Below are 22,970 nucleotides of genomic sequence, written 5' to 3'. Positions count from 1 at the left end.
TCTCGGTGAACCCAGTGACTCCCCGACGGCTTGCCCCGCTCGCTGGGCGACCAGGTCCTGTCGGGTAGGGGGTGGGGGCGTTGGGGGCGGCGGGGGCGGCGGGCCCCGCGGCCGGGCGTCGTCGCACTCCTTTCCGGCGCTGCGCGGCGACGGTCGCATCGCGGTGCACCACGGGGGCGTACCTTCCTGCCGTCCCCTGCGCCGCCCCCAGCGCCGCCCCCAGCGCCGCCCCCAGCGCCGCCCCCAGCGCCACCCCCGCGAGGGAGGAGCCTAATTGTTTCCCGGGACGTCGCAGCGCAGAGCGAGGCGGCCGAGGCACCGAGGCAGGACCTCGCGTGACCTTCCGAGTCGGAGCGCTCCATTGAGTCGTCGACGCGGTGCTCTGGTGCTCTGGTCTCGCCACAGTCGCGCGCGATGGCTCCGACGCCGCTGGCGGAGGCCGTGCAGAGGGTGGCGCGGCGCGCGGGGCGGTGCCGTCCGCGCGGTCCCCGAGACCCCCGTCCGCGTCGGTAGAGGCCGTGGAGGAGGTAGAGCTTCCGCCGCGTCGCTGTCCCTCGGCGTCCCGGCCATGCGCCGCCATGCTCCGGCCGGCCGCAGACTCGGCCTCGGCGGCCTCGGCGGCCTCCACGGCCTCGGCCAGCGCGGCGGCCTTCCTGGACCTGCCGAGGCCGGCCAGCGGCGTGTCCTTCGGCCCGTTCGGCCCCTTCGCCGGCTGGGCCAGCGGCTTCGCCAACGGGCTGGGCGTGGCGCCCCAGGGGCCGGCCGCCACGGCCGAGGCCGCGCTGCCGCCAGCTAGGGCCGTCCTGCTGCCGCCCATGCCGCCCCTCACCCTGGAGAAGGGCGACGACCCGCACCTCGCGCCGCTCAACAGTAAGGACCTACCGATGTAGTGTGTCAGCGCACAGCGGACCAGAAGACCGGTGGAGGTGGCCAAACCTCAAGACGCGTTTTGAGCTCCAGAGTCGCTAAACGGGACTCGAACCGAACGTGTGACCCCACCAATGGGTTGCTCTCTGAACGAGGAATCCGTTGGTGGGGTCACACGTTCGGTTCGAGTCCCATTTAGCGACTCTGGAGCCCAAAAAGCGTCTCGAGTTTTGGCCGCCGGCGCCGGTCTTCTGGCCAACAGTGCACCGGTGCTGCTTCGTGGTGTTTTTGGCGTGCCTGTACCGCACCGCAGCCGGTCTGTCCACCCCTAGGCCGATGTAGACTCTGCGGTGCCGCTTCTTGTTGTTTCTGGCGTGCCTGTACCGCCAGCGCGCTGGCGTGCCGCTGGCGTGCCGCCCGACCGCTCACTCATTACTGGGGTGCTCGTCGTGACCGTACTCGTCATGGCGTGGCTGGCGTCTTCAATCAGAGCGACTGTTGTTGCGCGGTGTTAATTCCGCCGCGGAGAAGACAATCGTACTCTAGGACAGCAGCGTCGATAAACAGGACTCGAACCGAACGTGTGACCCCACCAATGGATTCCTCGTTCGGAGAGCAATCCATTGGTGGGGTCACACGTTCGGTTCGAGTCCCATTTAGCGACTCTGGAGCTCAAAACGCGCCCGGGATTTTGACCGCCTCCACCGGTCTTCTGGCCCACTGTGCGGAGAGGCTTTCTTGCCAGTGGAGGCCCCGAAGCAGAGCACTCGGGCGTGTAATTCGTTGCTGCCGACGGCGACCCTTCTTACGACGGTACGGCGGGGTGAACGCCCCCCGGCACGGCACGGCACGGCGTGGTACTACACCGCAGGGGAGTGCGGCGGAGGGCGCGGCCGTAAGCGATCAATTTGACCGAAGCAGCGACATCGCCGAACATGCAGTACCGATGCAGCCCGCCAGAATTATTAACAACTGCAACGAGGTCGAGGAGGGCGAGGAGGTCGCAGGGTCGAGCAGGGGGCGACCGAGGCGGAGGGAGGCGCGGCACGAGCTGCCACATCAGTATTCGAACATTCCCACGATAATGCACCAGTCGGAAGGGTTGCCGACCTCAGCACAGTGGGCCAGGAGACCGGTGGAGGCGGACAAAACTCTAGACGCGTTTTAGCTCCAGAGTCGCTGAATGGGACTCGAACCGAACGTGTGATCCCACCAATGGGTTGCTCTCCGAACGAGGAATCCATTGGTTGGGTCACACGCTCGGTTAAGGCCTGTTTAGTGACTCTGGAGCTCAAAATGTGTTGAGTTTTGACCGCCTCCACCGGTCTTCTGGCCCACTGTGCTCTGCCAGCCTGCCAGGCACTCCCTCGAAAGGGCGCCCTCGGATGTTGCACGGTAGGCAGTTTGGGGTTTGCAACCATTTCTGCGCTGGTGCGACTTGCTGATTTTTCGCTACTGACGTGGCAACACTGCGCGAGAGGGAGAGCAGTTCCCAGCTTCTGCCGGCCTCAGCCTGCGATACCGAGGGTAGGCCACGCGGTGGACACCGGTCCGTGGCGGGCGGGGCCAGCCTGGCGTTCGCAGGCGTCTGACTCGGGTGTGATCGCTAAATGAGACTCGAACCGAACGTGTGACCCCACCAATGGATTGCTCTCCGAACGAGGAATCCATTGGTGGGGTCAGTCGCTCGGTTCGAGTCCTGCTTAGCGACTCTGGAGCTCAAAACGCGTCTTTTGGCCGCCTCCAACGGTCTTCTGGCGAATCCTCTGTGCGACGACCGTTCGGTAACGACGAAAGCCATCCCAAAACCTGAAGACGGCATCACGGAAAGCCGAGCCCGGTGCAGCCCGTGCAGCCCCCGGTGCAGCCGGACAGGTTTAGTGCCGCCACGCCTCGCCTTGCAGTGCAGCGCCATGCCGCGCACGGGGCGAGGCGAGGCGGGCTATCGATTCCACGGCGCCGTATTGGGTTTCCCCTGAATAGGCGAGCCTCCTTTGTTGTGCGTTCTTGGTGCTTGCCTGCTTGGCCCGAATCGCGCGACTCTTTCAGACCCCCCGCGATGCAGCGCTGGCGTGAGTTACGACCGGCCGGCGCACAGGGGGCCCGAAGACCGGTGAGGCGGCCAAAACTCTAGGCGCGTTTTGAGCTCCAGAGTCGCTAAATGAGACTCGAACCGAACGTGTGACCCCACCAATGGATTGCTCTTCGAACGAGGAATCCATTGGTACGGTCACACGTTCGGTTCGACTCCCAGTTTAGCGACTGGAGCTCAAAACGCGTCTAGAATTTTGGCCGCCTGGTCATCTGGCCCACTGTGCGGCGATACCGCCATCAACAACGCAAAAAAAGACGACACCAAGGCCACTTTGATGACTGTCCGCAGGCAGCTACCTCAGCAGCTTCCTCCAAAATGCGCTCAAGAGCAACCAGGTGGAGATCAACACGGACAGCCGCACGCTGCGGCCCGTGGCCAAGCTGCGCGAGCCCAGGGACCCCCTGGCCACCCTGCGGGACTCGGCGGCCGACGGGCCGCCCGCCGGGCCGCGCTGGCCGGCCGAGTGCCAGGTACGCTGGAAGCACAATGCGGGAAATAGGTTTCAAACCGAGCGTTGCTGACATTGGACTTGGAGGCTGACCGAGCGCCGCCGTTGAGTTTTTCTGGTGCTGCTGCAGGTGCTGGAGGAGCGCGTGCAGCACATGGAGGTGCCCCCCGCCACGCCCGAGGCGTACTACGTGCCCACCGGCAGGGAGGTGCAGCCGCAGCCCGTGGGCGAGGAGGTGGGCCAGGTGGTGTTCCAGTACTACCCCGTCAGCGCCGTCAACTACGTGAGTGCCAAAACTCTAGACGCGTTTTGAACTCCATAGTCGCTAAACTGGACTCGAAGCGAGCGAGTGACCCCACCAATGTGTTCCTCGTTCGGAGAGCGATCCATTGGTGGGGTCACACGTTCGGTTCGAGTCCTGGTGGGCGACTCTGCAGCTCAAAACGCGTCCTGGATCTTGACCGCCTCCACCGGGCGGCCCTGCCACAGTTCAGCCGGTCCAGCGTGGGCGGCAGCCGCATCCTGACGCCGGCCTGGCCGCCGGACCTGCGGCCGGACGACCTGCGCTTCGAGTCGCGCTTCGAGTCCGGCAACCTGGCCAAGGTGGTGCGCATCACGGAGACGTACTACGAGCTGTACCTGCGCACCGACCTGTACACCAACCGCCACATGCAGTGGTTCTACTTCCGCGTGGAGAACATGCGCCGCCGCGCCGTGTACCGCTTCTCCATCGTCAACCTGTCCAAGGTGCGGCAGTGAGCCAGAAGACCGGCGTCGAGGGCCAGGACGGGACGCGTTTTGAGCTCCAGAGTCGCTACACAGGACTCGAACCGAACGTGTGACCCCACCAATGGATTGCTCGTTCGGAGAGCAATCCATTGGCGGGCGCTCGGTTCGAGTCCCTTTTAGCAACTCTGGAGCTCAAAATCGTTTCCGGGATTTCGACCGCCTCCACCGGTCTTCTGGCCCACTCTTAACGTGTGTCTTACAGTAAAGGTATCGTCTGCTAAAATGAAAATTAAAAGCAAATTAACCGGGGCGTTGGGCTGCAGGCCGAGAGCCTGTACTCGTGCGGCATGCGGCCGCTGCTGTACTCGGAGCGCGACGCGCAGCTCAACCAGGCGGGGTGGCGGCGCTGCGGCGACAACATCGCGTACTTCCGCAACGAGGAGGCGTCGCCCAGCGAGGAGCAGGCGCCCAGCTACACGCTCAGCTTCAACGTCGACTTCCCCCACGACAACGACACCTGCTACCTCGCCCACTGCTACCCCTACACCTACTCGGACCTGCAGGACTACCTGCTCAAGCTGCAGAACCACCCCGTCAAGTCCACGTTCAGCAAGCTGCGGCTGCTGTGCCGCTCGCTGGCCGGCAACAACGTGTACTACCTGACCATCACCACGCCGCCGCCGCCGCCGCCCGCCGCCGCCGTCAACAACAACAACGTCAACAACAACTGCAACGGCGCCACGTGCGCCAACAACAACAACAACAACAACCCTCAGGGCAGCCCGACGCGCTGCGCCGCCTGCGCCGCGGCCACCCCCGCGCCGCCACCGCCTGAGGAGCCCAAGGTAGGTGCCAGCGTGGAGGGGGCCGACTTGGGGACGGCCAAATGAACAAAGTGCCGTGTTCTGCCTTGCAGAAGAAGAAGGCCGTGGTGCTGACGGCGAGGGTGCACCCCGGAGAGACGCCGTCCTCGTGGATGATGAAGGGCTTCATGGACTTCCTCACCGGCAACAGCAACCAGGCCAAGGTCAGGCTGCGGGTTCACGCGCTAGCTCATACCGGAAATGGGAAATGTGACTGAGAATGCGTGACGCGTCCCCCAGGAGCTGCGCGACAAGTTCATCTTCAAGCTGGTGCCCATGCTGAACCCGGACGGCGTCATCGTGGGCAACAACCGCTGCTCGCTGACGGGCCGCGACCTCAACCGCCAGTACCGCACCGTCATCCGGGAGACCTACCCGCCGGTCTGGCACACCAAGCTCATGATCCGCAGGTACGGTGCACCGTGGCCGAGGGCGTAGAGGCGCCGGTCCTTGACCTCAAGGACCGCGGTTCAAATCCCCGCATGTTCCTATTTTTCCTCCATTATTTCTGCAGGTTGATGGAGGAGTGCGGGGTGGTCATGTACTGCGACCTGCACGCGCACTCCCGCAAGCACAACATCTTCATCTACGGCTGCGAGAACAAGCGCGGGCCCGACAAGCAGCTGCAGGAGCAGGTCTTCCCCCTGATGCTGCACAAGAACGCCGCCGACAAGGTGCGTTCCACTGATAAGTCGCTAGATGGGACTCGAACCGAACGTGTGACCCCACCAATGGATTCCTCGTTCGGAGAGCAATCCATTGGTGGGGTCACACGTTCGGTTCGAGTCCCATTTAGCGACCCTGGAGCGCAAAACGCGTCTAGAGTTTTGGCCGCCTCCGGCCGGTTTGTTGTCGCGATGTTGGTGACGGCCCTTGCCTGCTCTCTCTGCAGTTTTCGTTCGAGAACTGCAAGTTTCGCATCCAGCGCTCCAAGGAGGGCACGGGGCGCGTGGTGGTGTGGATGATGGGCGTGGCCAACAGCTACACCATGGAGGCCTCCTTCGGCGGCTCCACGCTCGGCTCCAGGGCCGCCACGCACTTCTCGGCGCAGGACTTCGAGAACATGGGCCGCGCCTTCTGCGAGACGCTGCTCGATTTCTGCGACCAGGACCCCAGCAAGGTGAGTGGCGAATGGGGAAACGGGCGCCAGAATACAACAGTTGGGTAGGAAGTCCCGCCTGTTGTGTCTGACTGTACTGTACCTCGCTTGAAACGCCTTTACTCTGTGCCCGCTGCGCCTGCTTTGGACCGCGCGCCTCCGTCACCTCCGTGTCCGGGTGAGTCTTTGCTTCGAGCCGACGCCACTGTACCAGAACGTGTGACCCCACCAATGGACTCCTCGTTCGGAGAGCAATCCATTGGTGGGGGTCACACGTTCGGTTCGAGTCCCATTTAGCGACTCTGCAGCTCAAAACGCGTCTAGTATTTTGGCTGCCTCCGCCAGTCTTCTGGCCCATTGTGCTGTCCCACGGCAGAGACTGGCGAGAAAGCTGTCCAAACACCAAACCAATCCCCAATTGCATTGCTTCGTGCTGTCCCCGCAGCCCCGCCCCTCAGGAGAGGCTTCGGAACAAGATCATCAGCCGCCTGGTGAAGGAGGGGTCCAGCGCGGACGAGCCCACCAACATCATCCTGTCCGACTACTCCAGGTAGGAGTGGCTACCTGGAATCTTCTAAAAATAAAGTTGGAAGGGTTCGAGCAATGCCTTGGCGGTTCTGGGTCTCGGCAGCGACGAGGGTGACACCAGCAGCAGCTCGGAGGACGAGGCCAACATGACGGAGGGCGCGACGGAGGCCCCCAACGCGCGGCCCATGCGGGGCCTCGGGCTGCCCGCCGCCTGCTCCGGCCTCTGCCACGGTCTCTGCCACGGCCTGGGCGAGCCCTGCCCCGTGCCGCCGCCCTCGCCCAGCTTGCCGCGCCGGAAGGTACTGGCTTCGAATCCCCGCGCCGGCGGTGCTTTTTTCTGGTTCATCAACGCGTTCCTTGCAGCAGCAGCCCGCCGCGGAGGGCGGCACCGGGTCGCCCAAGCGGGGCGAACGGGCCGACAGGACGCCGCCGATGCCCCGCAAGACGCTGCACGTGCACACCACCCTCCTGGACCTGCCGGGCTGCGACGCCGCCGAGGCCAACACCGCCACCACGACGCCGGAGCTGCAGTCCAGCGCGGAGACGTCCCCCAGCAGGCAGCAGGCCACCGCGCGGCAGCGCGCCAGCACCAGCCCGGGTACTTTGGGATGATTATTCCGGAGTCCGGAAGGGGTCCGCCCAGACCCCGCGCTGTTCTTGCCTTTGCTGAGCGCCTTTGTCCACAGATGACGGCGCGCAGAGAGCGAGCGAGAGGGTGGACATGCCTCCCGAACTGATCGTGACCCCAGCGCACCGCCGCAGGGTAGGTGCTGGAGGCTGAGTGGCTCCGAGAGAGACAGGGCAGCTCCTTATTCAACTCGTCCTGCAGGGGCGCGGCCGGCACGGCTCTACCCGCGACCTCCGCGACGGCGACACCTCGCTGGCGGCCAGCACGGCCCTGACGGCGCAGGACGGCGGCAGGGACGCCACCTCCACGGACACCTCCACGTCGCCCAGCGTGGTGCACCGGCGCCGCAGTCTGTCCGTCCTCGCCGACGTGAGCAGCGCGCTGCGGGGCGGGCCGTCGGGGGCCGCGCGCCCCGCCTCGCAGCACGGCCGCAGCCTGCCCAACGCCAGGTGGGCCTCCTCGTGCAGGCTGCAACGCACAGTGGGCCAGAAGACCAGTGGGGCGGCCAAAACTCTAGACGCGTTTTGAGCTCCAGAGTCGCTGAACAGGACTCGAACCGAACGTGTGACCCCACCAATGGGTTCCTCGTTCGGAGAGCTATCCATTGGTGGGGTCACACGTTCGGTTCGAGTCCCATAGAGCGACTCTGGAGCTCAAAACGCGCCCGGAATTTTGACCGCCTGCACCGGTCTTCTGGCAAGTCCACTGTCTTCTGGACCGCTGTGCTGCAACCCCCTTGGCCTCGTGTAACCGGCACGCTTGCTGCCCAGGCGGAGGCACGGCTCGGCGCGGCGGCCGGGGACGAAGCGCGCGTCGACGCCCACCCCGACGCCGGTGCCGCAGGACGGCGGCCCGTCTGACGGCCAGGGTGCCACGTCCCCGACGTCCCCGCTGCCGGCGCGGGGCGCGCTCGAGTCGCTGTCGCTGGGCCGCGTGTGGCTGGGCACGCCGTGCCAGCAGTGCCAGCAGTGCGACGTGGAGTGCCGCGAGGCCTGCAACAACTACACCGCCAACGTGCCCCTGGCCTGGGGGCCGCCCCCCGGGCCGCCCGCCCTGCAGCACGACCAGCAGGAGGTGCTGCGGTCCTGCTCGCAGAAGCTGTCCGCGCTGTCGGCGCTGCAGCGGCCCAGGGACGCGGACAGGGACGCAGAGGGCCGCTCGTCGAGGCGGCGCCGCTCCAAGGCGTCCCTGGCGACGCCGGCGACCGCCGCCACCACACCGTCGAGGAAGTCGAGCGGCGCCTGGCTGCAGCGGCCGAGCGGGCCCAACGCGCGCGCGGTGGCCGGCGCGGCGCAGGGCTCCACGGTCGCGGCCGCCGCGGCGCGGGGGTCCCTGTCCGGTCTCCGCGGCCAGCCCGGCCAGCACGGCGGCGCGGGGACCTCCATGGAGGACGAGCCGGAGGCCGAGGCGTCCGACGCCGGCAGGACGCACTGGCGTCGCGGACAGCTCCGGTGAGTGTGTGTGTGTGTCTGGGGGGGGGGGCGCTGCATGGGCGGATGGGCGCGTCCCGAACCCAAGCCAAGCCCATCTCGCTTTGTCGATATCGCTTTAGCAACGTCTCCAGCCGTTCGACGCCATCCAGGGACCCTCTCCCGATGGGTGACGCCTACTACACTGGAGACTGGAGGGGTTGTTATCGTTACCCCATCCTTTGAGGATGCTTCTTAAGTAGTGTCTTTCTCTGATCTTAATGGAAGAAACCACCCCCCTCCCCATTAAGTCCTCATACCTGAAGACTTATCCCTTGTTCAAGAAGGCTTTGATAATGCCACTTCAGGTAGTGAATGACTCCACTAATTTCGATGTCGTTTTGCCCGTGACTGGGTTTCACACTGAATTTACTGCATTGCAAACTGCCTAAGATTCATTTTCATCAGACAGTTCAATCTGACCATCGATTAGGTTTCGTACAGGGAATAAATACAAGAACAAGTAAAGGAATTCAGGTTTATTAAAAAATGACTTAAATAGCATCTGTTTGGAAATTACAGACATAACAAAAAGGTAAAATACAGATGTTACGAAGTCTGGCAAAGAAATGAACAAAAAATGACATCTGATGTAATCATAAAAATAAAATTGAGCTAAGAATTAATGCTTGCTGAGTGCTTCATCAATTTGAGGAATGAGGTCTTTCAACTTCTGATATTGAGAAGCAGTGAGAGAAATACCTGGAACAGATAAATGAAATGACTACCTGCACAGCAAGGAAACCTAACTGGACTACTGGTACTCGTGGAAATAGCATACCTTTCTTCCCTGGGAGCAGTTCTCCATCCTTCTCATAAAATTCACGAATGCCCACCATCACAGAGCCTCTGAACTCGCTGACGGTGACAAACCGGTTTCTCTCCAAGGGAAAAGACTCGTCACCAGCCTCCCCCTTGGGACCCTTGGGTTTGGATGGGGAAAGAGCGGGCTTCTTCACAAGTGGGCCCTTCTACGGAGGGGCAAAGGAGCATGTGATAATTAGATGAAGCGTCCAGACTGGGCACACTTGACCCGAGAGAAAGCTTTACTTACATCGTCTGGTCCAGAGTCAGAGTCTGAGCTGGAGGCGGGCTTCTTTGACCTCTTCTTGGGAGGCATCTTGAACTGCAACAATTCAAAGAAAAATAGATAAAATCAACCCAAGCTGCAGTGGGAGAGGCAGTCAAATGGGGCATGTTGAATGGGACATGTTGAATGGAGCGCGGTGCCAAGTGGGATGTTCGCACCACGCTCGTGCGATTGTTAGGCACGGAGTTAATTAAATCAGACATGGGGAAAAGGCGGCGAGGTTTCGCCGTCAACGTGAAACACGCCGCCAACAAGTGCACGAGGATTTTGGCTTTTAACCTCTCGCAAGCCGAAGCCGGCCACAGGCACAATGGCCATATCGTTGTTCCCACGCGCCGATGCGAGGAGTCACAATCAATAACTTCTAGAAATGACAGAAATACTTACTTGGATAGATTTTTTTCACGGAACGCAAAAGATTGAGCGACTGCACTTGACCGTTGTCAACCGTTGTCACAGGCTGGCGAGAATGCCAAGAAAGCCGCGAAGAGGCGAAGCCGAACGCGAAAGCCGTGTTTTTGTTTTCGGGCTGGTGTTCTGACTTCTGAGTTTTTCATAGTAGGGTGAATCAGTGCAGGCACACACGCACAAAAAAAATTACAACACATAAGATTTGCGGTTCGTTCCAGAATCCCCAGCCACCCAAAACAGTTAAAATAGACTGCACGTTGCTGGTTTTTTGGACCAAATACCGCAGCAGTGGGCAGAAGGCATGAAAATCAGCGGTCGGTGATTCGGTTTGCCAGCCTGGGTGTTTGGCGCGCGAATACGTCCACTGCGGTCCTGTGGCCATTCCCTACTTCCGCCCTTTCCGCCCCTTTGGACACCGCAGACTGATTCTGAGAGTCGCACAGTGGGCCAGAAGACCGGTGGAGGCGGCCAAAACCCTAGACGCGTTTAGAGCTCCAGAGTCGCTAAACAGGACTCGAACCGAACGTGTGACCCCACCAATGGATTCCTCGTTCGGAGAGCAATCCAATTGGTGGGGTCACACGTTCGGTCCGAGTCCCATTTAGCGACTCTGGAGCTCAAAACGCGTCTGGAATTTTGGCCACCTCCACCGGTCTTCTGGCCGACTGTGAGTCGCCTTCGTCGTTCTGTCTCTGTCGCACCCGTGGGGCTCTCCGTCAAGGTGCGAGAGAGACAGAGCGACAAACTCCTCTCCCTCTGCCCGCAGGTTGCGACGCCAGAAGCGGCAGGACGCGGCGGGGGCGGTCCAAGTCCAAGGCGGCCAGGGCGCGGCGCGCGTGGTGGAGGAGGCCGTCGGCGTGCTCGGGGCGCAGCAGGGGCGCCGCGCCAAGGCCAAGCAGGCCGGCACACTGCCCGCGCCCTCGTCCGCCCTGGGCCCAGCAGGCCTCGGCCCCGCCGACATCGAGGCCCTGTCGCTGTCGCGGAGGGCGCGCTTCCGGAGGGGCGCCGCTCTGGCCAACCCCGGCCCCTTGGGCTCCGCGGCCCCCTTGGCCGCGGACGGCGGCCTGCAAGAGCCAGGCCCTGCCTCGGACGACCCAGCCATCGACGCCGAGCTCGCCAAAGTCAAGAAGAAGAAGAAGAGGAAGCTGGGGCTGCCCAAGAGGGTGAAGCGCGTTCTGTCAGCGACGGCTGCCATCACCAACAAGACTTCAGAAAAGCCGAGATGAGCCGCTTGTTTCAGACTAGTCTAGAGCAAATGTATTTGTTGATGTAGAAGTTTCAGCCAAAACTGCATTTTTGACGAGAAAAATCAGGTTTGAATGGGGTAGATTTTGTAGTGCATGCGATAAGGACAATACAAATTTACTGTGAACAAATTTAATTGTGATTGTGGGTAGGGTTGTAAAAACATCTCCAAAGGGAGTTGAAATGTGTTACTAAGTACTTAGTTTAGTTTTAAGGTATTTCACAAACTTGTCTCTGTTATTTTATACTTCAAACAGGTTACAAAAATTAGTGTTAGCTTTTAAAAAGGTTCAAAATCGAACTGCCATTTAATGTTTGAAGATTGTTGTGGTCATATACCAAGATACTGCAAGTTTACAAAATATGTATTCCTAACATAGACATTGCACTTCAACTAACTTACGACTCAAATCACACTTGAAAGAGATCTGCCAATCGTAGAATTATGGACTGTCATCTCATTTAAACATTATATACTGCCATGTTACTTAAGGTTTCCAACATGTACTAATAATTGACATACAGCAGTTTGTTCATTCATTGTGTAGATTCAGTAATGTTCATATTAAACCTGCTTGGTTCATAATCAATGTGATGAAGAATCTTCAACATGGAATAAATGAAAAATGAGAGCAGCTTTGCCGTGATAATATCAGTACATCATCTCATAATCAGCTTTTTAATACATTGACACAAAAACATAAGAGTTTTTCAAAATTTTCAACGATCTCAGATCTTCTTGCCTAACTTTAGAATACCTTACAACAAATATCACAGTCTGGTAGGTACTTATTGCAACACCATTTATGAGTTAGAAATCATCGAAACCCAGTTCGTGTTCGTCCATGAGCTCTTGTACACATCCTATTGCATCATCTGAGTCATCATCATCTTCCTCTTCTTCACCATTATCAGTTCCACCCAAAAACATCCCTGAAAATAATATCATAAATATTTGATTTACGCTAGGCGTATTCGATTGGATGAGCAATAAATAACGACTAAACACTTACGCTGAAAATGATCAGTCTTCAGGTCAAGTATGGGTTTGTTTGAAGTAATATGTTTTTCTTCCTCAACAATGTCTTGAGTTTTAACAGTTATCGACTCGGCAGGCACCTCCACATAAGTTTCACTTCCCCCTAGCTCAGCTTGCAAAGAACTACTGAGCTGAATTTGTTCCACCTGCAAGAAGAGAGATAGAGAAAGGTAAATTGTAATATAATCATAGCTGTCAGTCCATAATTCAATGAAAGATAGTTAATAACAGAAAAGGTTATCCTACCTTCAGCTTGTTCCTCAGAGCTTGAACATTTTTCAACATTTGTTCAAGAGCTGCCTTTTCTTGCAAGAGCGTGCGTTGCTGGGCTATCAACCGTTTGAGCTGAAGACTCTTGGAAGAACCTCCAAGTGTCTCTGCCATAATTTTAGATGCTTTTCATCAAACCATAACCAACTTCAAAAAATATGTAAACAAACATGACATGTGACTAACCACCCTGCCATCATGTTTGCCAACATGCTCACATTTATCTACCTCGGAAAGCTGGTTACAGTGTTCCACAATGTTCGGTGTGGTTTGCATGATGTTTCAGATCAAAAATAAATTATCGTAAGTATTTTCAACTGAGAAACGCAACCCAAAATTAGCATCATTTTTCTTACTGTTTCTCATGGACGAGGTGCTTGTTCGGGGCGCCAACTTCAAAGTGAAGGTAAGGTCGGGACTGCCTGGACATCGCTCAAAATAAAATGGCTCAAATTTTGCAGATCTTTTGTCGAGATTCTCGCGTGAGTGGGACTTGCAATCTCTTGGAATCCGCTTCCTGGTCGAGTGGAAAATGAGCATGGAAATGAAATGCAAGCTTGCCAGTGTGCTGGAGGGAGAGGGGGAGGGGGGGCAGAGGGGCTAACTCGCCAACTCCCTCGCCCTCTCGCGTCGCGGGCGATGGCGCTGGTGTAGGTGTAGATGTGTAGATAGAAATGGTAGCAGCTGACCCACAGTGTCTTGTAGTGAGGAAGAACTCCGAGTTTCGCCCGTTTCCAACGAGGCAGTGCTTCCTGGACGGCTACCATTTCCTTTATTTTCTGCTCGTGCACGAAAAGCCGTCCTTCACTCGTGGCGTTCTCAAGTAAAACCATGGACACGAAAGCAGCCTAAACAGAGGTTAGTGAAAGTTTGTTTTCGCGGTGCTGTCGCACTGTCCGGGCGAATCGGGTTCCCTTCCCTGGTTCTGCACCGCGTCCTACATTATAAGGAGGCGGGCATTTCAAGGTCATCACGTCATTACCGTTTCATTGCGTTTCATTCGAGGTATCAAAATAAAGACAATCGAAGTCGAGTATGGTCCGTCCGTCCGCCTAACTATTTCCGTCTTCTATCTCTCTCTCTCTCTGTCCCGTTTTCCTTACACACAAACTTGCGTAACCCATTGAACTGTAAGACAGCTTGTGATTTTGGTGAAGTCGATCTTCACCGAGGTCAGGCGAGATTAATTCATGTCATTTCCCAGTGAACACCCACACATTTGACATAAAATACTATTGTGCACATTTTTAGGTTATGTTTGTGCACTGAAAACAATAACAAAGATATGCAGTCATCTGAGTGATCTAAACTGTATTTATCCAGAAAACTGAATTCAAAACAGACATGAGGTTTTTTTATACGAGCCATTAAATATTTTTCAAAACTGTGCAAAGTGTTGAGTATTTTCTTTGTTCGTCCTCAGAACACTAAACAAATTTTTGCACCAAACCTTGTGTGTACTTTTAAGGTAAATTTAGTTCAAAATTGTTTCAGGACCAGTAGAACTCTGTAAAGATTTTGGTGCTAACTGGTGCTTTAAAGTGCTACAGAAAACGTCTCACATAGATTTTCTTTTATTTGTTCATGTGAGAAGAATTCTGTTCACAATATTTTCTTGCTATTTATTATAATATGAATACTTCTCGTTCTAATTTGGTACATTATCCATGGAGTCTCTATTTTTTACCATGTTTCTGCTCTCTTGCGTAAAACATGTGCCCTGCCTGGAAGGGCTTGAATCCCGTGTCCAAATTACATTTGGTCGCAAGACACACCCACATCGTATCCAATTGATTGCACAGGAGGAGGTGGCTGCAGCTCTAAGCTTTCCCAGTGATGTACTGATTTACTCAGGGAGTGGCCACCTGCGCCTTAAAGGTGACCTCTGGGCCCTGGCCGCACCCAAGGACACACCAAAAAAAAAAAAAAAAAAAAAGCAACGGGTGAAAAAGATGTTTATTTTTGGTGGGGGAGGGGGGTCTCTGCATGAGCTTCATCGGCTGAGTGGCCTAGCGGGGGCCCTTTCGCCCATTTCCACCATACGTGCCCGTGGAAAAGGGGGGGGGGGGACACTGGAATCGTATCGACAGTCCCCTTCCACCACGTTCCAGGTTCCAGGGGCCCCGCTCTACCTGTCTTCCTGCGGGCGGTACCCGTCCGCTCAAATTAGCCCCACCCCGTAACCGGTGCGGCCTCTCAAAAATAAAAGATAATACGTTTTTCACGTTGTTTTTTTTTTTTTTAAAGAAATTGTTGCTGTTGCGAAGGCGCGGGCTGGGTCGGCGATCCGGTGAAGACATTTGGTGACTAAATGGGGGGATTGAAAGGGGACGCCCTGGCCGGCAACGCCAGCCGAGCGGTTGCGGGTGGGAGCTGTCTCTCTCTCTCTCTCGCACTGGTGGGGCGTGCCCTATGGGCCCTATGGGTGCGAGAGAGACAGCGAGGGCACTCCCGGGCTGCAGGCAGCCCCGGGGCCGAAGCGCGCCTGCCTTCCCCCGTGGCATTTGACGCGACCAGGAAAGGGCAACCCCCCCCACGCCTTTCACGGCGCGGCCGCGTTCAACTTCACGTAGTCATGTCAGCTAAGATTTTTGGAACTTGTTTGCGGATTAATGTTCCTCCATTCTTAGGAAAGGAAATGTGTAGTAGGTATATGCTAATAATTTAAAAAAAAACCATGACTTAGAAAAAATTAATTATTAACTTACCATAGGTCTATGTAAGATGTAAACCCAAGACAGAAATGGTTTTCGACCGTGGGGTTTTGTTTGCTGACACGGCATGTGGTCGAGATCCGTGTGATAAGGTGTGTCAGTGGCACTCCGGCGTCGCCGCCGTCGCCGCCTCGGTCGGCGCGCGTCGTCTGCACGTCAGCATCGACCGATGCATGCCGAATGAGTCGTTTTATTTCTGCCTGCTTCTGCGTTGATCCGGGTCACCGAGGGGCACACGGCCACACGCCGCGGCCGGTCCTTCGCCGAAGTGTCAAGCGAGTGTCGGCACGCCAGTGGGCCAGAAGACCGGAGGAGGCGGCCAAAACTCCAGACGCGTTTTGAGCTCCAGAGTAGCCAACCAGGACTAGCACAGAGCGTGTGACCCCACCAATGGATTGCTCGTTCGGAAAGCACTGTGCGACAACTCTCGCTGAAGAAGCCACCCCGAGGGCTTGTCTCGCTCTCACTCACTCCGTCCTGGGTCGCGACATTTTTGATATGCCAGTTGGCTTTCCTTGAATAAGGTCGGTCCGTCTCCTTCCCTCGCCCCTCCTTCGGCCTTCTGCTTCTGTCTCTCTCGCACACCTGCGGGCCTTGCGGGACGCTCCGCGAGTGCGACAGAGACAGAGCGACCTCGGCGCCTCGGCCAGATGAATGGCAGGAAATGGCTCCCGATTTCCTGCCCGAGGTGGTGCCCTGCTATTGGCACTGTTGGCACCCAGTTTGAGTTTAGCACTAGTTTCCCTCGCAAGCTTTGTTTGTTTCTGGTGCGCCGCTGAATCGAGGTGGCGGCGCACAGTGGGCCGGAAGACCGGTGTAGGCGGTCAAAATCCCCGACGGGTTTTGAGCTCCAGAGTCGCTGATTGGGACTCGAACCGAGCGTGTGACCCCACCAATGGATTGCTCTCCGAACGAGGAATCCATTGGTGGGGCCACACGTCCGGTTCGAGTCCTCTTTGGCGACTCTAGAGCTCAAAACGCGTCTAGATTTTTTTTCGAACAGCGTGTTGAATTTTGACGTGTTGCCTGCCTGCGCGTCGCCGGAGACCTTAGTAGACAACCTGGGTGTGGCCCGGCGACGCCGTGGCCGCCAAATGGCCCCACCCCCACCCCCACCCCTGTCCTACTTTCAGGGACGATGGACTGTGGCAGTCGTCTTCGTCCCTTCGGATTAATTCGACTCGGCGAGTTTGAGGAGGTTGGAATAGTTCATCTGGAATTTCCAACTAGCTGTCGAATGTCGCCGCGTTTCCGAAGAGGGAGCACCGTGTCCGTCGGTGCTTGACCGCCAGTGCCGGTGGAGCCTCCGCACAGTGGGCCAGAAGACCGGTGGAGGCGGCCAAAACTCCGGACGCGTTTTGAGCTCCAGAGTCGCTGAATGAGACTCGAACCGAACGTGTGACCCCACCAATGGATTGCTCTTCGAACGAGGAATCCATTGGTGGGGTCACACGTTTGGTTAGAGTCCCATGTAGCGACGCTGGAGCTCAAAACGCGTCTAGAGTTTTGGCCGCCTCCACCAGTCTTCTGGCCCACTGTGCTCCGGTTTTTTGGAGGGAAATGATTTAGCAGAGCGGTTTGTAGGGGCGGGCGTTTTTCACCCGTTTACGACGTGTTGCCAGCCCTGCCAGCCCCGCCGGCCGCTTAGGGACTGGCCTGGCCTAAGTGATGTGTGTCAGCCTTTCAGGGCGCCGCCTGCGCCCCGCCGGCGACTTGCTGGGGTCGCCGAGGAAAGGGTGTGGTTCGCGGCGTCCGCGGGGCGGCTGTCTACACCGCTAAATATATGCTGCCAATCGAGACTGGAGTGCACGGTGGATTTGCCAGAAGACCGGTGGAGGCGGCCAAAATTCCTGTCGCGCTTTGAGCTCCAGAGTCACCAAACAGGACTCGAACCGAGCGTGTGACCCCACCAATGGATTGCTCTCCGAACGAGGAATCCATTTGTGGGGTCACACGTTCGGTTCGAGTCCCGTTTAGCGACTCTGGAGCTCAAAACGCGAAGGGGATGTGTGGCTGGCCTGTAGTGGCAATGCGAGGCAGGCCACCGTCTCTGCACCGGTGCCCTGCAGGCCGGGTCGCTGGCCTACCTCACAGGCGCTCCAGGGTGCAGAGCGGTGAAGAGCCCCGCTGCGGCTTTTTGGAAAAGGCAAAAGTTGGGACGAGTTTCCCGCTTCCTTTATTAGTGTAGGGGCCGAGGGGGCGATCGGCCTTGCTCAACGAAACGCCGCTATCGGCTTCCGAAGCGACGCGTAGCATCGCTAAGCAAGCGACCCGGTTGTCACCTGGTCGTCCACCCTCCCCCAACACACACAGACACACACACACACGCGATGGTGAAAATTAGCGGTGCGGCGGTCCTGACCTCGCTGTATCGACCAGGTTAACCACAAGTTGTCTGCATGGGGACGTTGACGTGCGGAGGACGATTGATGCCGGTAATGCGTTTGCGGACGAACGGACAAACCCAGGATTAGACTCGCGCGTTTTCAGTCTTGAGTATCGTGTGACCCCACCAATGGATTGCTCGTTCGGAGAGCAATCCATTGGTGGGGTCACCCGTTCGCTTCGAGTCCTGTTTAGCGACTCTGGAGCTCAAAACGCGTCTGGAGTTTTGGCCGCCTCCACCGGTCTTCTGGCCTACTGTGAGTCGTCCCGGAGGAGCGTCCGGGCGCGGCGTGGCGGGCTTCCAGCCGGGGGAGGTGGGGGTGGGGGAGGCGTTCTGGCCGCCCCGGGGTGCGCGCTGGTTCGCGCTCGCGGCGCGCCGAGTCGCCGCGCCGCTCCGTACTCCGTAGTCGCCGTAGTGCCGGGCTGGGCGGGCAGGGCGTCGCCGCGTTGCGTCGCGTTGCGCCGCGTCGTCTGCTTGAGCGTCCCGTCGTCATGGCAGTCGCGCCTTGGACCCGCCGTGTGGCGCCACCTTGAGTGCGTGTGTGTGTGTGAGTGAGTGTGTGTGAGTGTGTGAGTTACTTTGCAGCGCCATGGATAAACTGGTGCAGGACATCAGCGACCGCTGGGCAGCAGGTAAAGTCCATTGTCTCAGCCACACTCTAAATGTCTCGCGAAAAGGCTGCACTAAATCATCATGGTAGAGATTTTCCTCATTTTTAAAAAATCAGACAAAGCTACAATCATTTTTCAGAAGTTACACCACCATCATGGAGAGAATTTTGACGGAGGATCTTCGTCATAGGGCCTTCAGAGAGTACATGGTTTTCGGCCTTAGGCTATCTAGGCGGCATGGCAGTCACGCAGTCATCGCTCGAGTCATTGGCACGTGCTAATCTAACTTAAAAACGACTTGCGAAAGGGCCTCTCCATTCGGATTGGTACTCTCGCACTGATGTGAGCGTATGACCGTAGTGCGAATTTCCACTAGCCAAATGTGCCTCTAAATTTTTCCGTTGAATGCCTCAAATTATTTTTCGAGTTGAGGAGTTATTGAACGTCGCGGATAATTTTGTGCAGCCATAAACACGTGTTAAAATAATTTAAATAAGTTAAAATAATTTTAACTGAGAGATGTTTTTTTTTTCGGCAACTTCCGGATAATTTCTTTGCAGTTTGCAAACACGAAAACTTTTCTTTCGCGGGCAAAAACATCTGTTTTTCTGAGTAAATCCCATCCGCATCAAGGGGGCTCAGCACTGGGGTCATATTTGTTTCGGAAAACTGGGCCGTTGGTTCTCTTGTAGCACCTCGAGGTGCGAGATGTCTTTTGTCGCTCCAAGTGCAGCCAATTGCTGCTGTGGGGCAATGGGACACGCCCACGAGTGTGCCCCTGCACTGTGAAAATTTGAGTCGTCACTTGATGACAATTTCAAGGCTAATTTTCCTGACAACAATGTCATCAAAACAATTGATGACATTGTTGTCACGCCCACGCAATGAGTAGGCAGGAGCCTTGATGACAATGTCATCAATTCGTGATGAGATTGTCACCATTTGAAAATGATGAGAATGTCACCCACGTTTTTGTCGTAAAGTAGCGACAAATTTTCACAGTGTGGCGTCGTGTCACGCTGTGGCGGTCTCTGTCGCCAACCCAGCAACGCCGTGCTGAGTCGGAACCGTCCGCGAATGAATGATGAATGATTTACCGAGACTAAATATGTCATTCGCCTTCGACGACTTGCTGCTCTGATTCCCTCGAGGATGGCTGCGTCGCATAAATAAACTCTGGATTTAGCTCTTCACTGCAAAGCTAGTGGTAAGTTTGCTTGCCACAAATTTGGCAAGCCGTTTTGAATGTCAAAATTTGGCAAGCTTTGGTCGGCAATATGCATAAGCTTGCCAAATTTTGGCAAGCTGGGAAGTATTTCCGGACCAAGCTTGCCAATTTTTGGCATTCAAAACGGCTTGCCAAACTTGTGGCAAGTAAACTTACCACCGGCTTTGCAGTGTTGACTTGTTCATGTGACCATTTTCCAATATTTCACACACGTAACTTTTTGTTCTTGTTTTTTTTTGTTTTTTTTTTTGGTTGTGGGTTGTTTTGCGGCAAGCGGCAAGGGGACTCTGCGAGCGGCCAGACTGCGGCGTTTGCCATATTGCCGCCACAGTGTAGGAGCATGGCGCTCGGCTCTACTTCCCGGAAGGCCCCATGTAAAACGAACCGGGTGGGACAGAGACAGAGCGAGAGAGAGATGACGCATACCCACACACGCAGAGCGCGCAGATCAATGCACGGAACGGCGCTGGATCTGGATCCAGATCTGGATCCAGATCCGGATCTAGTCGACATCCAGTGGATGTCCCTTGGTCGGAAAGGCCACGCGCTTGTTGCCACACACCGCCTATTTTTGCCTATCGCGTTCGTTTTATGTTTTATGGCCGGTGTCGTGTGTCACGCCGGCAACGCCGCGTAGTCCCTCACACACACAAACACACACACTGCAGAACGTCACCCACACTAAGGGACACTTTTAAGATTCAGAACCTCACATGCACATGCCTTGACTCACCTGCTGTCAGACAGGACATGACGTGCACACCTTACCACACACACCTTACCTCACACACACACACACACACACACACACTTATCATGCACCCACACACGCCGCGCTAGCCGCGCTTAGCCGGCCCACGTGCGCGCGCACGGTCTTACAGTGTCGGCCACAAGTGTCGCTCTCGGCAGGGGCCGCGCCCCGCCCCCGAGTAAACCACTGTTACCTTCCATTATTGATCGATCGCTGATTCGATTCATCCCACCTCGGCCGATGATCGGAAGGGAGGGAGAGAAGAGAGGTGAGAGAGAGAGAGAGAGAGAGAAGAGAGAGAGAGAGAGAGAGAGAGAGAGAGAGAGAGAGGGGGGGAGCGGCGGCTAGACCTTCCTATTTGCGACAGTCGACAGACACAACTTTGTGCTGGCCGGGCTGGTCCGGGGCGGCACTGAAGGCCCGCTTTGTGTGTCTTCATATCTGCCATGTGAGGGATTCCCTGTCCGAAGTCAAACCGCTCAGCCCGCCTGCCGGCACACTGGGTTATTGCAGCGCCCAGACTGTAAAAATGATCTCACAATAGTGTGGGGCGTGCGCGTGCGGCGCCGTGTGTGTGTGCGAATCGGGCCACACCCCGCCGGGCCGCGTCTTTGGGCCGCAAACATTTGCCCGCTGTGAGTCACCTCTCGGCTTGCCAGGCTTGCCCGTCGGTCCTCGGGGCTGTGGCGCACAGTGGGCCAGAAGACCAGTGGAGGCGGACAAAACTCTAGCCGCGTTTTGAGCTCCAGAGTCGCTAAACAGGACTCGAACCGAACGTGTGACCCCACCAATGGATTGCTCTCCGAACGAGGACTCCATTGGTGGGGTCTTACGCTCGGTTCGAGTCCTGCTTAGCGACTCTGGAGCTCAAAACGCGTCTGGAGTTTTGTCCGCCTCCACCGGTCTTCTGGCCCACTGTGCCACGCGACGCTGTCGCTGCCTCGGACTTCAGTGCGCCGGAATACCCTAGCCGGCTGACACCGCTCTGGACAGTTTCGGGACAGCTCGAAGGTCGAGACACGAATCGAACGCAGGCTGGCACCAATCGACTCCTCGTTCGAGAGCAATCATTGTTGGTGTCATTAGTTTGATTCGAGTCCTGTTCGAGGGAAGTACACGTGAAGCTTGGAACAGGCCGTGGGGCTGAGGGGTGCGTAAAAGACTTGACCTTGGACACGAATGATTACCTGCCTAATCTACGATTAAGTGGCCTCGTTTTTTTTGACGTGCGTTTCCCGGAGGCCGAATATCGAAGAAAGCGTTGACCGTTCGCTTGGCCGTGGTTGGCCGCTCCGGTACACCAGGTTGTCATCTCGTCCTCGACGACCTTGGCGACCTTGACCTTGGCCTGGCCCGGCCGCGTCAAGAAAGTGTGCTGAAATGAGGCCCCCTGCATTATGGAGACAGCCGCACAGTGGGCCAGAAGGCCGGTGGAGGCGGCCAAAACTCCGGACGCGTTTTAGAGCTCCAGAGTCGCGAAAGAGGACTCGAACCGAACGTGTGACCCCACCAATGGGCTCCTCGTTCGGAGATCAATCCATTGGTGGGGTTACACGTTCGGTTCGAGTCCCGTTCAGCGACTCTGGAGCTCAAAACGCGTCTAGAGTTTTGGCCGCCTCCACCGGTCTTCTGGCCCACTGTGCGCCGGAGGCGTTCCCAAACACGCTGCCCGCTTCCGCGACTCGCCCACGCCACCGGCGCGACCAGTCCTTATTTTGACATGAATTACCATCGATTCTCGCATGCCCCCCGTCATCGTCGTCTCAATTCGTAAAGCCAGCGTGACGCGTTCCGAGAGTAGCTCTGTCTCTCTCGCACCTCCGAGGGCCGCCCCGTGAGTGCGAGAGAGACAGCCTGGTTGTTGCTCGGCCCTGCACCTGCCACTCTCATCCCATCTTGCTGCTAACAACGGCGTCGGCCCGCCGTAACGCTGTTACCGAGGGATGCGCTAGACACTGTAAAATTCCTTGTTTGGAGAGCAATCCATTGGTGGAGTCACACGTTCGGTTCGAGTCCCATTTGGCGACTCTGGAGCTCAAAACGCGTCTAGAGTTTTGGCCGCCTCCACCGGCCTTCCGGCCCACTGCGTTGGCGGGCTGGGGGTGGGGGTGCAGAGGGAGGCGGGCCGCCTGGGAGGTAGGCCGACCGCCGCCACCCGTGCGTCGCAGGGCCGCGGAGGCCTACCTCGCAGGCGCTAGGCGCGCTAGCCGGCCACAGCCCGGGTGGTGGCAGTGGGCGCAGCGGGGCGGCCTCCTTGAGGGTCGGTCTGTCCGTGTGCGTCGCCGAGCCCTTTGAGCGCCTTGGAGGCTCGAGGGCCCTTTCGGGCCGGGCCCTCTGACCCTTCAGCACGCCCTTCCCTTAGCGCTCTGACGCCGTGTGTCTATCCCGTCGACGGGTGGACGTGCCTGCAAATAACTTCCTCTCTGTGTTTGTGCTCGTACACAAATTCGTGTGAAATTTCGTACAAAAAATGCCTAGAAATTTATCCCTTGTTGCGCA

At 57.3% G+C, this 22,970-nt stretch overlaps 4 protein-coding genes across 11 annotated transcripts in view; 2 read left to right on the top strand and 2 right to left on the bottom strand.

Moving 5' to 3' along the window:
- Positions 1-3,549: 3,549 nt before the first annotated feature.
- Positions 3,550-11,616, top strand: LOC117648622. Its single transcript, XM_034391238.1, has 14 exons — positions 3,550-3,693; positions 3,900-4,157; positions 4,463-4,984; positions 5,056-5,166; positions 5,243-5,412; positions 5,517-5,676; positions 5,895-6,122; positions 6,560-6,651; positions 6,733-6,928; positions 6,999-7,227; positions 7,316-7,392; positions 7,459-7,706; positions 8,028-8,708; positions 10,994-11,616. The coding sequence occupies exons 1-14, from the start codon at positions 3,565-3,567 to the stop codon at positions 11,451-11,453; spliced, it is 3,561 nt and encodes a 1,186-aa protein (XP_034247129.1). The 5' UTR covers positions 3,550-3,564; the 3' UTR covers positions 11,454-11,616.
- Positions 9,191-10,365, bottom strand: LOC117648624 (RNA polymerase II transcriptional coactivator). Its single transcript, XM_034391240.1, has 4 exons — positions 10,204-10,365; positions 9,781-9,852; positions 9,508-9,697; positions 9,191-9,428 (listed from the first exon to the last, which is right to left on the bottom strand). Exons 2-4 carry the CDS (start codon positions 9,844-9,846, stop codon positions 9,349-9,351), a joined length of 336 nt encoding a protein of 111 aa, XP_034247131.1. The 5' UTR covers positions 9,847-9,852; positions 10,204-10,365; the 3' UTR covers positions 9,191-9,348.
- Positions 11,617-12,132: 516 nt separating the features above from the next.
- LOC117648623 lies at positions 12,133-13,126 on the bottom strand. The gene is made up of 3 exons (XM_034391239.1): positions 12,758-13,126; positions 12,486-12,657; positions 12,133-12,405 (listed from the first exon to the last, which is right to left on the bottom strand). Exons 1-3 carry the CDS (start codon positions 12,893-12,895, stop codon positions 12,284-12,286), a joined length of 432 nt encoding a protein of 143 aa, XP_034247130.1. The 5' UTR covers positions 12,896-13,126; the 3' UTR covers positions 12,133-12,283.
- Positions 13,127-13,387: 261 nt separating this feature from the next.
- Positions 13,388-22,970, top strand: part of LOC117648620 (probable phospholipid-transporting ATPase IA) — a 30,184-nt gene continuing 20,601 nt past the window's right edge. For 4 of the 8 annotated variants that reach the window (XM_034391235.1, XM_034391233.1, XM_034391234.1 and 1 more), the window contains exon 1: positions 18,306-18,513. In XM_034391235.1, the coding sequence (XP_034247126.1) occupies positions 18,471-18,513 (43 nt within the window). In that variant the 5' untranslated portion in view covers positions 18,306-18,470. Of the gene's footprint in view, positions 13,640-18,304; positions 18,514-22,970 lie in introns of those variants that run through there. The other 4 variants (XM_034391232.1, XM_034391228.1, XM_034391231.1 and 1 more) reach the window with 2 other exon arrangements.

This window comes from Thrips palmi, unplaced genomic scaffold (assembly GCF_012932325.1).
Source record: "Thrips palmi isolate BJ-2018 unplaced genomic scaffold, TpBJ-2018v1 HiC_scaffold_3, whole genome shotgun sequence".
In the NCBI taxonomy this organism is placed as follows: domain Eukaryota; kingdom Metazoa; phylum Arthropoda; class Insecta; order Thysanoptera; family Thripidae; genus Thrips; species Thrips palmi.
Note: the sequence above shows the minus strand (reverse complement) of the source record. Positions and strands in the feature narration are given on the sequence as shown.

Bases quoted from the DNA above. Each gene is read 5' to 3' on its own strand.
- LOC117648622 (XM_034391238.1), top strand. From the start codon at position 3,565: ATGGAGGTGCCCCCCGCCACGCCCGAGGCGTACTACGTGCCCACCGGC. The intron at 4,985-5,055 runs GTAGGTGCCAGC...TCTGCCTTGCAG, and splicing joins CACCGCCTGAGGAGCCCAAG to AAGAAGAAGGCCGTGGTGCT. The intron at 7,228-7,315 runs GTACTTTGGGAT...CTTTGTCCACAG, and splicing joins GCGCGCCAGCACCAGCCCGG to ATGACGGCGCGCAGAGAGCG.
- LOC117648624 (XM_034391240.1), bottom strand. From the start codon at position 9,846: ATGCCTCCCAAGAAGAGGTCAAAGAAGCCCGCCTCCAGCTCAGACTCT. The intron at 9,698-9,780 runs GTAAGTAAAGCT...GCCCCTCCGTAG, and splicing joins CTGACTCTGGACCAGACGAT to AAGGGCCCACTTGTGAAGAA. The intron at 9,429-9,507 runs GTATGCTATTTC...TATCTGTTCCAG, and splicing joins ACTGCTCCCAGGGAAGAAAG to GTATTTCTCTCACTGCTTCT.
- LOC117648623 (XM_034391239.1), bottom strand. From the start codon at position 12,895: ATGGCAGAGACACTTGGAGGTTCTTCCAAGAGTCTTCAGCTCAAACGG. The intron at 12,658-12,757 runs GTAGGATAACCT...CTCTTCTTGCAG, and splicing joins CTCTGAGGAACAAGCTGAAG to GTGGAACAAATTCAGCTCAG. The intron at 12,406-12,485 runs GTAAGTGTTTAG...TATTATTTTCAG, and splicing joins GAAGACTGATCATTTTCAGC to GGATGTTTTTGGGTGGAACT.